At 37.4% G+C, this 14,326-nt stretch overlaps 1 protein-coding gene across 4 annotated transcripts in view; it reads left to right on the plus strand.

Moving 5' to 3' along the window:
- The window catches only part of ZC3H14 (zinc finger CCCH-type containing 14), a 33,347-nt gene that overhangs the window by 10,404 nt on the left and 8,617 nt on the right, over positions 1 to 14,326 (plus strand). For all 4 annotated transcript variants that reach the window (XM_016123794.2, XM_016123795.2, XM_016123797.2 and 1 more), the window contains exon 10: positions 10,775 to 10,849. In XM_016123794.2, the coding sequence (XP_015979280.1) occupies positions 10,775 to 10,849 (75 nt within the window). The remainder of the gene's footprint in view (positions 1 to 10,774; positions 10,850 to 14,326) is intronic.

Genomic DNA, 14,326 nt, shown 5'->3' on the forward strand with positions numbered 1-14,326 from the left:
GCCCTTCCTCTACTGCTCTGCAATCCATTCTTTCTGTTCCCCTCTGGAAAGATTCTAGTTTTTTCTTTTTCTCTTCCACTAAAATCTGCCGAAAGATTTGAACCTGAGTGATCCAGCCCCTTATCCAGCAGTCAGCTTGCAGAAGTACAGAGGCTAGAGAAATATGTTGGTCGAGTTGCACCATGAGTTTGCAACAGGCAGAGTACAGTCTCTGGAAACCAAATAGGTCAAACAGCCGAGAATTTTGAATTTAAAAGACAAAACGTAAAAGGGGCAGAATTAAGCTCCAGTGTCTTAGGATGTGTGCTCGTGTGATAAAACCACAGAAACTAGGTATTACTCTAAAAGGTGACAGTGGTTCCTTTGGGAGAGGACCGATTAGATTGGAACTCACGAAGAGGCTTCCGAGGTGGCTGGTGGTGTTCTGTTTTCTGGACATGGGTGGTAGTTACAGGAGTATTCTGCCTTATGATATTCATCAACCCATTACTTGTTTTATGTGCTTTTCTGTATTGTATTGTTTCAGAATAAAAAAATTTAAATGGTATCAAGTACCCTTGTTGATGAGGACTGATACCACTCTTACTGGATTTATTTATTCACAAACACAAAATGACAGCAAACAGCCATTAGTTAATGTGCTTACTCACTGTTTTATAGTGTAGCTTGTGACACTTTTTAAAAATTATGCGGGTATATTGGCACGAGTTGTTGATAACAGTGTTCTCTCATCTCTCCAGCCTCTATTTTTACTAGCCTACCAACCTTGCAGTATTTGTGTGTCGTCTTTTTGTCTGGGATTAGTCTGTCACCAGAAGTTTATTTTGTCAGGTTTTTCAAGGGCTTAATAACAGTAACTGTGGCTTTATTGATTCACTTTTGGTGTCATTGTTTTCTATTTCATTAGTTTCTGCTCTTATTTTTAATATGTCCATTTAAAAAGTTAATTTATCTTTGTCTTTTTAAATGTATACTTTAAGCTATAAATTTCTCATGCACTCATTTTACTGTGTATCACAGATTTTGATACATTAATTTTTTCATTATCAGTCTAAGCATCTTTAATTCTATTAAGATCTTCATCTTTGACCCATGAGTTATTTGTAAATATTTTTAAATTATACTACATAGAGGTTTTGTTTTTGCCTTTTAATCTTTTTTTTCTTTTTTTTTTTATACTCCTTTCTTTATGGGCAGATAATGTCTGTATGGTACATGTTTCTCGAAAATTGTTAAGGTAGTCAACTTTGTACATCTCCTATGTGCATTTTAGAAGAAAGACTAACCGTTGGCTTGAGAATTTTGCATTTATAGATAAAAGCTCTACATACAGTTATGATATTCAAGTCTTGGCCTTGCTGAGGTCTTGTTCTGCTTGATATAACAAGTGATTGAAAGTTCTTGAGATCATGCATCTGGATGACAAGTTTATCTTAGTTTTTCTGTATTTCTACCAATTTTGCTTCATTTATTTTGAGGCTATTAAAGTAGATGTATACATATTTTAAATGGTTATATTTACTGATGAATTGAACCTTTTATCTTTATCATCAGTCTCTATACTAAATGATACTTTCATCTTAAAGTTACTATTTTCTGATTAATATTGCTAGTTAGTATTTGCCTTATATCTCTGTTTTCCATGTTTTTGTTATCAGTCTTCTTAGTTCTTAAGCTTTGGGCGTATTTCTTAAATGTCCTAAAGCTAGGTTATTGTTCTGAGTTTGTCATTTATTAGAGTTTAAACCATTCACATTTATTAGAATTATTGATGTAATTGGGCTCGTTTCTGTCATCTTTTTAATTGTATTTGCTTGCTTTTGTTTTTCTCTGCTCGTTTGCCTTTTTTTAAAGATTCATTAATTACTATTGATGATCGCCCAGCTCTACATTTTTTACTTATTGACATTTAAACACTCCCCTTTATATTTTTAGTTACTGTTGAAATTTTATCAAGCAGATACAATCAAATACTCCAAAGTTAATGTTCTGACCCCATTCCCAGACAGTAAATGGACTTTAGGATAATTTAGCACCAGCCTTTACCCTCCTGATTTAAGTTTCTATTTTATTTTGGTCTTTTTTAAGAATGTATAAATTGAGTACCATTATATTATTTTTCCCAGGCATTGTTTTGGTTTTTTCCCCTAATATGTCTATGTTTGTTGTTTTTGTTTTCAAATCTCTTGAATGTTTTTTGAGAATCGTTAGTTTCCAATATTTTGAAGTATGTTCTTTGGAAGTTTCTTTAGAACAGATCTGTTGTTGGTGAATTTCCCAAGAGTCTGTTTACCTATAAGTATTTTTATTCCTTTTTGATTTCGTGCAGTAGTTTTGCTGGATACTCCTATCTAAGTTAATAATAGCTGTTTGCTCTCAGCACATATCAATCCATTGTCTTATGGCTTCCATTGTTGTTGAGTGGACCTCTGTCATTCTAATTGTCTGTTGTTCCTTTATAGGTGATCTGTCCTTTTTCTGGCTGCTTTTAAGATCTCCTTGTTTTCGATGTCCTGCATTTTCACTACAATGTGTCTAGGCGTGGATTTCCTTTTATTTTTCCTATTTGGTATATGTCGTATAAAAATTTTTAAATATTTTATATTTTGAAACATGCTCACCATAGAAAATTTGGAAAAACAAATCGTTATATACCTGCTGATTAGAAAATAATCAAATAGTGTATGAAAATTTAAAATAAAAAGCAGCATTCCTTGCTGTATTCTTTTCCACACTGGTCTTTCCCAGAGGCCACTGCTTTTAAATGTTTCCATTTATGACTTTTTTTCATTTTCTCCATGTCCGTAATATGCTTATACCACTGTTTCTTAATTCACCAACTACAGATTATATCTTTTGATTTCAGGAGCTAAAATACTTCTTCCTGTCTTCACACCCATATAGTAAAATCTCTTATTTTTCATTAATTTATCAGTTACTTTTGTAATTTTAAGAAATACAGCTAAATATTTATTGTCTAATTAACTATATTTCAGTATGTTTGATTCCTCAATTTCAGTATATTTTGACTCTAAAAACAATGTTTATGTTCATCTTTAATTCTTATATACCTTTTCTCAGCCTACCTACTAAATCCTGTCATCTGATAGTAGAATTTACATTTTGTTGCTTTCTTGCTAAAGAGTAACAATTGTAGGTTGACCCTAAAAGTTGAGAACAAATAAGCATTTACATTATTAAGACTATATAAATATTACCTATTACAGAGCCAAATTAATACCTTGCTCCACAGTTCTTTGTTTAGGGAAAGGGTACCGGTTTGTGGCCTGTTTAGAACCAGGCCACACGGCAGGAGGTGAATGGCAGGCCAGCGAGGGAAGGTTCATCTGCATCTGCAGCCGCTCACCAGCACTAGCATCACTGCCTTAGCTCCACCTCATATCATCAGGCATTAGATTCTTGTAAGAGCACCGGTCCCTGGTGCCAAAGTGGTTGGGGACTGCTGATTTAGGGATTCCCTAGAGTTACTTATTTTTTCCTCTCTTGTATAGTTTTTTTGTTTTCCGTAGGTTTTTATTTATTTTCCTCCCCGTCATCCATTGCCTGTGTTATAGCCTAAAAGTCGTGTCATTTTATACTGTTAAATCTTTGGGTTCCTGTTTTTTCTTAGATACTTTCCTCCTAGTGCTTCTGTCATCTTTTGTTTATCTGCCTAGTTGCTTCCTAGGTCTGCTTCAAGGTAGTCATCCCAGGGCTCATTTCTCCTCTTGAGTTTGCTCTGTATTCCTGTATCTCATTCTTACCTTCTCAGAATGTTCTTCTATTTAGTTATCACATCATGAAGGAACGAAAAAGGTATGGGAGGTAAATTTTCTGAGTGCTTAGAGATCGAAGGATATCCTTGTTCTTGATGGATATTTTGGCTAGGTACAGAATTCTAAGTTGAAATTATTTTCCTCAAAACTTTGAAGACATGACTTTTATTATTTGAGGCTTCTGTGTTTATGCTGGGAAGTTGGTTGCTCATCCTTATTCCATTATAGAATAACTAGGGTTTTTTCCTCTAGAATTTTAGGACTTTCTCTGTGTTTATGATGTCTGAAATTTACTTTGATAAATCTAGGTGCTAGTCACTCACTTCTGGTTTGGATACCTTATGTACCCTTTCAATTTGAAAATCCATGCTTCAGCTGGGAAATTTTCGTAACATTTCTTTAAAAAATTGTTCTCTGTTTTTAGTGTTCTATTTTAGAAATTTCTCTTAGGTGATAAACTTCCTGCTTTGATTTTTTTTTTTTTATCTTTTCCTCATTTTGGACTTGATATTGACCTACAGTGGAATATTTTCTTGACATTTTCAATACCTCTTTTTATTCTAATGTAGGCAAGCATATTTTAAATTTTTCTTTCTTGTCCTCTTTTTCATAGTATCTTTTATTTTTGGATACAGTAGTATCATTTCGGATTTGTCTGAAAAACAAAGGATTTTTTAAAGAATTCTCTTTTCAGAGTCGATTTTTATTTGCCTTCTTTTGAACTTTGCAGCTCTTTATAACAGTCTCTGCAGACTCATGGTTCCTAGTTTAAGAAAAGGCGGTACAAAGTCTTACCTAGAGTTGTGGCTTGGACTAAGCTTTACTGTGGGCAGGTTTTGTTTTAAATAAAGCAGGTGAGAAAGCTGCAGTTGACCTTGAAATTGCAGAAGAATTTCCCTGGGAATGCTTATAAATCTCCATTAGCCGTCTAGATTACCCCCAGACAATTCTCTGAGTTACTTTAGGGAAAAAAAACCCTCTTTGAGAGTTAAAAAATTTTCTTGTCAATGTCTGTGGCTGTACCATTTGTAAACCTCGTTTTCTGCTTCATGCCCTTCGTTGTCCTTGCTCATTGCTCCAGCCTCTACCAGTTGGATTCCCTGTGTTGCTTTCAACAAGCACTGCCAGCTCTCAGGTCTCTATCTCTAACTAGGACCTTGCCCCTGAATTCCTAATTTCTATCCAACTGTTTATTCTACATTTCTTCATGGGTATATAATAAATCATTTAAAACTTGTCTAAAACCTAACCCCTAACAATTTTTCCCTCTGATCTGTTCTTCCTGCTGTCTTCCTTATTTTAATTTATGGCAGCTCTACCTTTCTAGTATCTCAGGCCAGAAACATGGTGCTATTCTTCTTTCTTTCAAACTTAGAGCCATCCTTCCTTTTCTCTCTCTCCTTTCTTCCCTCTTTTCCTCTCCTTTTACCTCCCTCCAGTCTTCCAAACCTTTAGAAGATCCTGTCAGCTTCTACCTTAAGAATATATTAAAAGTCACTCACTCCTCATCATCACCTTTACCATCCTAGCCTTAAATTACCATCCATGACTTGCTTTGATTTTTGGAATAGTGTTCTTAGTAGTCTGTCTGCTTTCAAACTTGTCCTCCTACAGTCTGTTTCACATAGCAGCAGAGTGATCCATGTAAACTGTAGATTAGATCACGCCACTCTGCTCAGAACCCTCGGGGCAGCTCCCTATGACACTGCAAGTAGAAGTTCTCTGATCTCGTTGCCTACCACCCGCTTCCCTCCTTTCACTTTGTTCTCCTTGCTGTTTCCTAGACACGTCTGGTGTGTTTTTCTTTCAGAGCATTGAAAGAAGAGCGTGTGTGAGATGCTTTTGCCCTCCCCCTGAAATGTTTTTTTCCAGGTATCCACAGGTAGTTTGTTCAGACGTCTCTGTGAGGCCTTCCCCAGCTCCCCGGCTCCACACTCCCTAACCCGCTTTCCTAAACGATTAGTTTTCTCCACAGCACTATTACCATCTAATGTGTGCTTTATATTTTTATATTTAGATATTTTTATCCAGACTCAGGACTTAAAATATGTATCATCAACATAAAATGTTGTGTTTTAACAGGCACTTTGCTTGTTTCTGAGGTCCATCTCCTTCCCCTCTACACCAGAATGTAAGCTCTTTGACCAGGGATTTGCGTGTGTGTGTGTTCACTGCTTTTTTGAGGGCCCAGAACAGTTTCTGTCATGTAATAGAAATTCAGTAAATGTCCGTGTAATCTGCCTTGTATTTGACTTGGAGTTTTCTCAGGGTCTTATTTGAGGCTTTTCTGCTTTTCCTCACAGCCCATATTTGTATATTTTCTGTTTTGCAGAAGTTGTTAAATCCTGTGATTTCCATATTTGTGACCATATAATTTTTTGTATAGTAGAATCATTTTTTAGTGTGTGCACTCAATATACATATTTTATGTACATATACACACATGCTATTATTGGTGCATATGTTAGAACATGTAAAAATAGAACTCTTGAGGAGGAGATAAGTCTACTTCTAAAGAATTTTTGATACTTCTTATGCCTCAGTGGATAATCTTAGAAACCTAATTCGGCATTCACTGCTATGCGTTACTAAAGATTTATGCCCTTTTTAAGTTTTTCAGTTCATTTTTATGGACTCTCCAGAATGAAAGACTATAAGTACATATATATTCAGTGTATCACATTGGACTGGAAGCACTGTGATAAGTCATAGTAAGAGAAGTTTTTATATTCAGAGAAAACAAGGAAAGTACCCTTTTCTTTCTGCCCACTGTCTTTCTCACAGGTAAACCCTGAAAACAGTTTGTCTATCTGTAGTCGCCTTGGCATTTTTTCATATGTATATATATTTATATATACACACATACACACACACACACACACACACACAGATGTACCTTTCTGTGTAAAGTAGAATTATATGTATATTTATATGCCTGCACACATAGGTATATGAAAAATAGGAATTACACCACATGAGTTTCTCTGACGTGTTTTATTCTACTTAATTATTATGGAGAGAAATATAACAACACAGTGGTGATGAGGATATGGACTCAGGGATCCTGACTGACTGTTCATCCGGGCTCTGCCACTTACTAGCTGACATTAACCTTTCTGTGTTCTAGTTTTTTTAAAATATGTAAACTTCCTCTGCTGATGGATTTTTACATTGGAATCTATGGAAGAATCTTTATTTTTCATTGTAGAGTTAAGCTGGACACAATGGGTGATCACAGGAAGCTTCAGATGGGTTCTTTTTAGGCACCTTGTTTTCTTTGTGACTCACCCTCTGCTTTCTTGCTTTTCTCATTGAAGTTGTGTTTGCTACTCTCGCAAGCCAGCTGGTTTGCTGGTGGAGTTTGGCTGTGGATGTGCTGTTCTCCCTAATGTCATCTGTCAACTGGTTTTCTTAAAAAATTTCTGGGTGAGACCAGAGCCTTGTAAATTTTGAAAATTATTTTTTATCCTTTGAAGAATTAGATTAATTTACAACGGCAATGGAGAAATGAATAAAGAGTGTTATATAAATTTAAGTACTTTTTCTATATTCTGTTATTGTGGACAACATCTATTTAACTGGGAAATCAAAGCCTACAATTCTTTATAAGAATTATTTTGGAGAGGCTGTGGGAGTTGTGTCTACCCTTCTGCACAACTTACTTCTTGCTTGGCAAGTAAACCAAAATAAAAATGACCTTTCTCAAACTAAAGCTGTCGAAAGACATTCCATGTTAATGGATCAGAAGACTTTACCCTGAGTTGGTAATACTCCCAAATTGGTCTGTGAATTTAACTCAGTCTGTTAAAATCCATGCTAACTTTTCCTAAAATTCATATGGAAATGAAGACTTAGAATAGCCAGAACTATTGAAAATTAATAAAGTTGGAGGACTTAACATTTCCCAATTTTGAAAACTTACTACCAAATTATAGTAATCAAACTGGCACTCAAATAAGGGTGTAATACAGATCAGTGGAATCAAATTGAGAATCCAGAAATGAACCAATACATTTATGATCAATGGATTTTCAGCAAGTATGCCAAGACAGTTCAGTGGGGAAAAAATAGTCTTCTCAACAAATGGTGCTGGACAATTGGATATCCACTTGCAGAAGAATGAAGTTGGATTCTTGCTTTATACGATATATAAATACTCACTCAAAATGGATCAAAACCTGAATGTAAGAGCTAAAATTATACAGAACTCTTAAGAGAAAAAATAGGTATAAATGAACCTGGTTTAAACAGGCAATGGTTTCTTAGGTGGCACCAAAAGCACAAGCACCAACAAAACATTAGGTGAGTTGGACTCAGTATCATAAGTGGTAAAACTTGTGTCTCAAAGGGTACTGTCCAGAAAATGAAAAGACAGCTCCACAGAATGGGAGAAAATCTTATATCTCATGATGCTCTAGTATCAAACCAAGGCCAAATCCTCATTTCCCCTATTTTTGAATTTCCGCCATATCATGTGAGTGCAGTTGAATTCCATTATTTCCACACATATCTTTAAAGACACTTGTCTGACCACGGGTCCAGTTATCCTCCTTGCCCTCTCCCTACAAAAGAAGTGTTAGGTACTGTCTTATATTATTTTTAAGGAGAAGCGAAACTGAAGATATGAAGATGTTAAGACAATTTAATCTGAAGCTTAAAAATTATGGTTTAGTAGATGAAGGGACAAAAGTGTACTAAATTCATATCACATTCTGGCATGAAGTAGTTAATGTTATTACATTGCTAATGGAGGCTTCAGATCTTAAATGCTTCTTGTCATGAGGTAAATAATAGAAAATTCTTTGTGTGTCACATGTCTGCTTTCAGCCAATCAGAAGACATTTCTTTTGTATGTAATAATAGGGCTTATTGTTTGGAGAGGAGCTATAAGTAGGACTTTACTTTCGAGTTTTGACTCCAGAAATGTACAACCCTGTCTTTGTAATTACAGGTTTTAAAATGTTATTCACTTTTAATATTTCTTAAAAGTAACAGCCTTAATTGGTACCTTTACTTTTGATGACACTATTTAATGGGCTGTGAAAGAAAAATTACCAATATTAAGGAGAGAGAATTTTATGAAAATGTCTTCGAGGTTTCCATCACCTTCTTTACCGATTTTCTTCTCACCTGGGCCAGTTGACTTAGGTTCTGTAACAAGTTCCTCTTGTTCACTGAATGAGCTAGACAATATTTCCCATCTTTTAAGGAAAATATCAGCTGATATCAATGAAATTAAAGGAATGAAAGCAGCAATTTTGACAACGGAAGCAAATCTTTTTGATCTAAATGTTAGGGTGTCACAGAATGAAGCAAAAATTTCATCTTTAGAGGTTAAAATGAATGAATATTCATCATTAACAACCGAATGCAACAGCGAGTTCGAAGATACTCAAGAGGAATTAGATTTGGAATCACAGTCAAGGACTACTGGTATAAAAATAGTTGGTTTCCTTAGAAACTTTGAGAAAGGTAAATTCTTACCATGATATCTTCTAGATGCTTCCCTGTGGGTCTGTATCTTTTCATGTAAGTTGACTAGTTCTCATACAGAGGCAGAAAGTCACAAAGCTTGAAGTTTTCATGGACCTTTAATGACAAAATTGCACTCTCTATGATTTAACTTCAAAGCCTGGAACTTACCAGAATTCCATCCTCTATAGTGGATCTCTCTAATGTGTTGATAATTTTTGAAATGTGAGAAAATGGTCCTTTCCATATATTTCTTGTAAAATTATTTTAAAATGTGTAATTCATTGTTCACTGGTTATGGTAGAGACCTGTCGTATTTGAATTGGAAGAACATGTTTCTTGTAACCTAACACGTCTGTTTCTCAAGCTGTCCTACAGGAGTACCAGACCAGATGACATCTCTGTTTCATTGCTAGGTCAGCTCCTTGGAATTTATGGTGTTTTTATCATGTTGGAGGGAATTAACCTTTTTTTGGCACACCGTTAAAACGTTAATGTAATGTAACAATTTTAAAGGAAAATAGCTGATAAAATTTTCAACTGAGTGTAGTTTTTAAAATTAAAAAATCTTTTTAATTCAGCATGGTAGTTGGCAAGCAGTTGGTTGTTTCTGTGTTTGCACTGAGTGAGCAAAGGATGTCCTTGTGTAACCGTCGGTTGTAGAAGCACTAAAAGTTAGCACACAGGCATCTAATTACTATTTCAGTATTTGCAGCCCTGTCAGTCACATCCCTTTGTACATTGTACTCTAACATTTAAGTCTACAAGTAAGTACCTGATGTGTGCTGGGCAATGGGCAGGGGAGGTTTGGAGAATCGTGGCATCCTCTCATCCCCTCAGAGTGCCTACCTTCAGATTGAAGATAGAGAAAGTCAGTTCTTCATCAGTGCTTTGTTTTGCAGTGTAACTATGAGGAAATTATGAACCAGTTTAAGAAATAGTAAGTACTCTAGCTGAGCATCTTGTTTTCATGTTTTTAGGTAGGATCTGGACTGTGGAGTTGAGTGTAGTACGTGTTCAGTGTTCTCTTTGTATCTATCCAAGCCCTTAGTTTGTCTTTTGGGAACTCTAACCAGATAACTCTGGAGCGCTTTGTTTCACAATTTGAGGGGTGGGTGAGGGGAAATACAATCGTGAGCCCAGGTGATGGAGGGAGATGAGCTACTTAGGTTGATCTTGCAGTTGGCTGTCTGTCCTCTGTTTCCCATGGTGCAAGCTGTACGTCAGCCCGACAACTCCCGCTGGCTTTCCCATGCTTTTACTTTTATCTCCAATCCAGGAAAACGCCTCCAGAAGGAGAACCAGGAATATTCTACATTACGATTTTTGGTTTGTTAACCCTGAGTACAGGTTTCTTGTCTTAGAGATCAAAGGTGTATAAATATTGTTAAATTGTATTGTTGAAGCTTTAATTTATTTTTAGGACTTCAAGGGCTCAGAAAGATTATTTCGAGCTTGATTTCTCAGAAACACGTATGCTGGTACAGTTTTTTAAGCTTAGTAAAGTTTTAAAATTTATATTCTAGGAACTCAACAGAGGCAATTGTTATCCCGACTGCAAATTGATCCAGTAATGGCAGAAACCCTGCAGATGAGTCAAGGTCAGTAATAACCTTAAGTTTGCAGTGTAATCTAGCATTTTTCAGTTGCTATTTCCATTCCTTATACCTCATTTAACATATTTTGTATCTCGTAGAGCCGGCCCTAAGATACTAAATTTAGATCTGTGAAGATATTTTAGGGCCAGGAGACAAGATCTGCATTGTTTTCATCTTATATGATGTTTGTATTTTTGGCCTCATTGAAGAACTTTGTTTCTTTGTTGCCATTTCACCCGGGCCCCCGGAATCTGTTGGCTGCTCTCTCCCTGCTCTAGAAATGACCTGAGTTTCTACCCTACTCACCTCTCCACCCAGCTTTTGCCCTGAGCTCCTTTATTGTCCTCTGGCCTGTTCAACCTTGTCCTCCCTTTTGATACTAGAACTGATTGCATATCTAGTTATTTCAAATATCTTCAGTATGGAGGTAGAGGAATAGGTGCAGCAAGGATCAGAAATGAAGATTCTTAGAGGCGCTGTTACTTAATTACTTACTAGTCTCCCCCACCCCCAACACACACAGGCACACTTCCTATGGTTACTTCCGGACTGGGGCTGGTGCCTTGCTTATTTCTGTGTTTTCAGTGCCCAGCCCCTGTGAGATGCATGTGCATTTCCTGATAAATGTCTGCTGAACAAAGGAAGGGAGCCATTGGATACATACAATCTTAAATTTAAACTTTGTATTTCCTCCTTCCTTCTGTGTCCCCTAAACCCGCGTGTTATTGGAAACGCCACAGTCGATAACTGTATTCACTGACCCTTCCATGGCCTTCTGTCTCAAAAAGATGTGCTTATTGTCCCTGAGGGTTACCTTCCTCCCAGGTACCAGGTCCTGCCCAGGTGACATTCTGTTTCTGTGAAACTCGCATAGCTGTTCTCTGCCTGTCTTCAGGCTGCTGCTTTCTACCTGTAAAAGTGTTGAGATATTCTACATTCTTGATTTTGCCCTTTCACCTCCCAACATCCCATCCTGCTTTCTGCATACGGGTATTTTCTTGCAAATTGTTTGGAAACTAAGGTCTGTGTATATTGTATATGCTTCAGCAGCTCTTGTACATTTTTATTTCCTTCAGTTTTTATTTTTATCTATGGTACACATGCAGTTTGAGGCGTCAAGTGGTTCTGCAAGGCTTGCGAATGACTACATTTTTTGCTTACCTCTTATATTACGTTTTTATTTCTGAGAGCCCTATGTCTGTGCATGTCCCTCCCCCTCTATTTTCTTTTTAACATACTGATTTTGTTTCATGTATGCAATATTTTCTCTTATTTCTCTGAGGATATTAAAATTGTAGATGTTCCCCCCCCCCTTCTTCTTTGGTATTTAAGTTATTTTGATCAATATTTTCATGACAGATTTTTCTCAGCTGGTTGGGGACCCTTCGTTGTCTTAAATTTAAGAGTGGGGCAGTTAAAAAGCTGATCAGCGTTCTGGTTTCATTCGTTGGGTGGGGTGGTGGCTTTTGACCTCACATCCAGGTGTAGTAGACTGCGGTGGAGAGTGATTTGTTTATCCTGTCTGGTTTCAGTGCCCTGGCATCAGGGTCTTAGGCTGGTCAGCTTCTCCAAAGCAAGGTCTTTCAAAGCATGTAATGGATTGGCTGCCACAGTTCTGGGAGCTAAGTGGGGATGGGAACGAGGGAAGCCACCTCAACAGTAATTACTGCATGATGTTTAACACCCCCTCCCTGTTTTCAGAATGGCGCTTCTTTCGGCATGGCCAGCTTCCCTTGATCCAGAGGCCCTCTTGTTTTTACCTTTCAAGAGTCTAAAACTACTTTCTACATTGGAGAAAATGGTCAGGTTATCAGGAAATCTTAACTAACTCTAAAATTTTTCAGTAGTGTATATATTTATTTTGTTGTAGTGCCTTTTTTTTCACATCATGGTACTTCATCCATAGGCCTCTTCAGCAGTGATCAGTGGGAAGGTGCCTATCCAGTCATTTCACACCACTTCAGTGTAGAGGTAGGGGAGTAGGTGCAGTAAGGATCAGAAACGAAGAGAGCAGCTTAGGAAGAGCAAACCGTGACTGCAGTGGACACTCCAGCACACTTCTGTTTTGCCCTGTCTTCCCCTCACTCCTTCCCAAGGTCCCACCTGCTGCCAGTATCTCAACCTTTGGAGAATCTTGGGATCCACATTGGATTGCTTCATTATTGGTTTTAGACTCGGCTTTTGTGGATCTGCTGCTTTCCACTCTCAAAATGTGGTTGTCTCTCCTTTTACAATTATTTTCCTTGTGAGTTTATGTGGTTTTTGTTGTTGTTGTTGTTGTTGTTGTTGTTGTTTTTTGGTAATTAAAACCTTTATTGATGTTTTAGTGGAGTTTCAGGAGGAAATGAAGTACGTGCAGTCAGCCTGCGTTCTTTATCCGGAAGATGTCACTGTTTCATCTGTCTGATTCTACTTGACCCAGCTGCTACCGTTAATCTTGCAGAGGTGGCCAGTGACTTGTGTAGATGTGGAGCTGTTTTCAGTGCACTTTTCTAAGCCAGTTTGTGACCCTTGAATTCCCATGTTTTCTTCAATCTCTGAGCCTTTGGCTCTCACAGACTTAACTATCTATTTCTCTTCTAACTCCTTTTCATTCTTCTTTACCAACCCCTCTCTTCTTTTGTTAATTTGACCCTGTGTCCTTCCCTCAGCATTATTTTCATCTCTTCTGGATTCTCCCAAGGTGCAAACTAGTAGAACTACTTTGCTTCAGAACTGTGCAGGGTGGTGGGAAGGAGTGTCCAGCTCTCGGACTGAATTCCGGACTTTACCTTTGCTAACCATGAGACCTCAGAGAGTCGCTTAAGAGCTTGGAGTTGCAAAGTGGTCATCTATAACGTGAGGATTCAGTGAGAAGATCGCAGCACTGAATATGTACAATTAATTAAACATTCTTATTTCACCTTCAGTTTCGACTGTTTCTTATTTGTCTTCCCTTCATAATGATCACAGTTGAATTCTCAACTTCCTAAATATTTGAGAGCCCCACAGAAACTTCAAACAAAATAAATTTAAAATTGAGATTTATCTTTGCCTCCTTTTTAGTCAGCCTTTTCTCCTGTTCCCTTTCCTGAATCAGGTTTCTCCTCCTCCATTGTACATTCGTCTTTACCATCTCTGCTGCCCTCACAGGGCAAGGCAGCGATGCTTCCCTTCTGGGACGGTGGCCGAGATGCCAGTGCTGTGAATTGCTAGTGCCGATGGGAGGATGCAATGGCTTTTCTCCCTCTTACCTGTGTTAGAACAGGAAAAAGGGTGAGAATCTTTTCATTGAGACCCTCACAATTTCTCCTGGGCGGTAGCTTCCTAGCTGAGGTCTAGGACTCCAGACCATCCTTAACACTGCCTCTTTTTATAAAAACCAGTGTAATCATGTTACTTCCCTGCTTAGAAACCTCTCTTGATTCCTTATTACTAGAACAGAATCTATACTCAGGGACACAAGATCCTTTATGCCTCAGCCTTCCTTTCCTGTCAGCC

This window comes from Rousettus aegyptiacus, unplaced genomic scaffold (assembly GCF_014176215.1).
Source record: "Rousettus aegyptiacus isolate mRouAeg1 unplaced genomic scaffold, mRouAeg1.p scaffold_m13_p_3, whole genome shotgun sequence".
Lineage (NCBI taxonomy): Eukaryota > Metazoa > Chordata > Mammalia > Chiroptera > Pteropodidae > Rousettus > Rousettus aegyptiacus.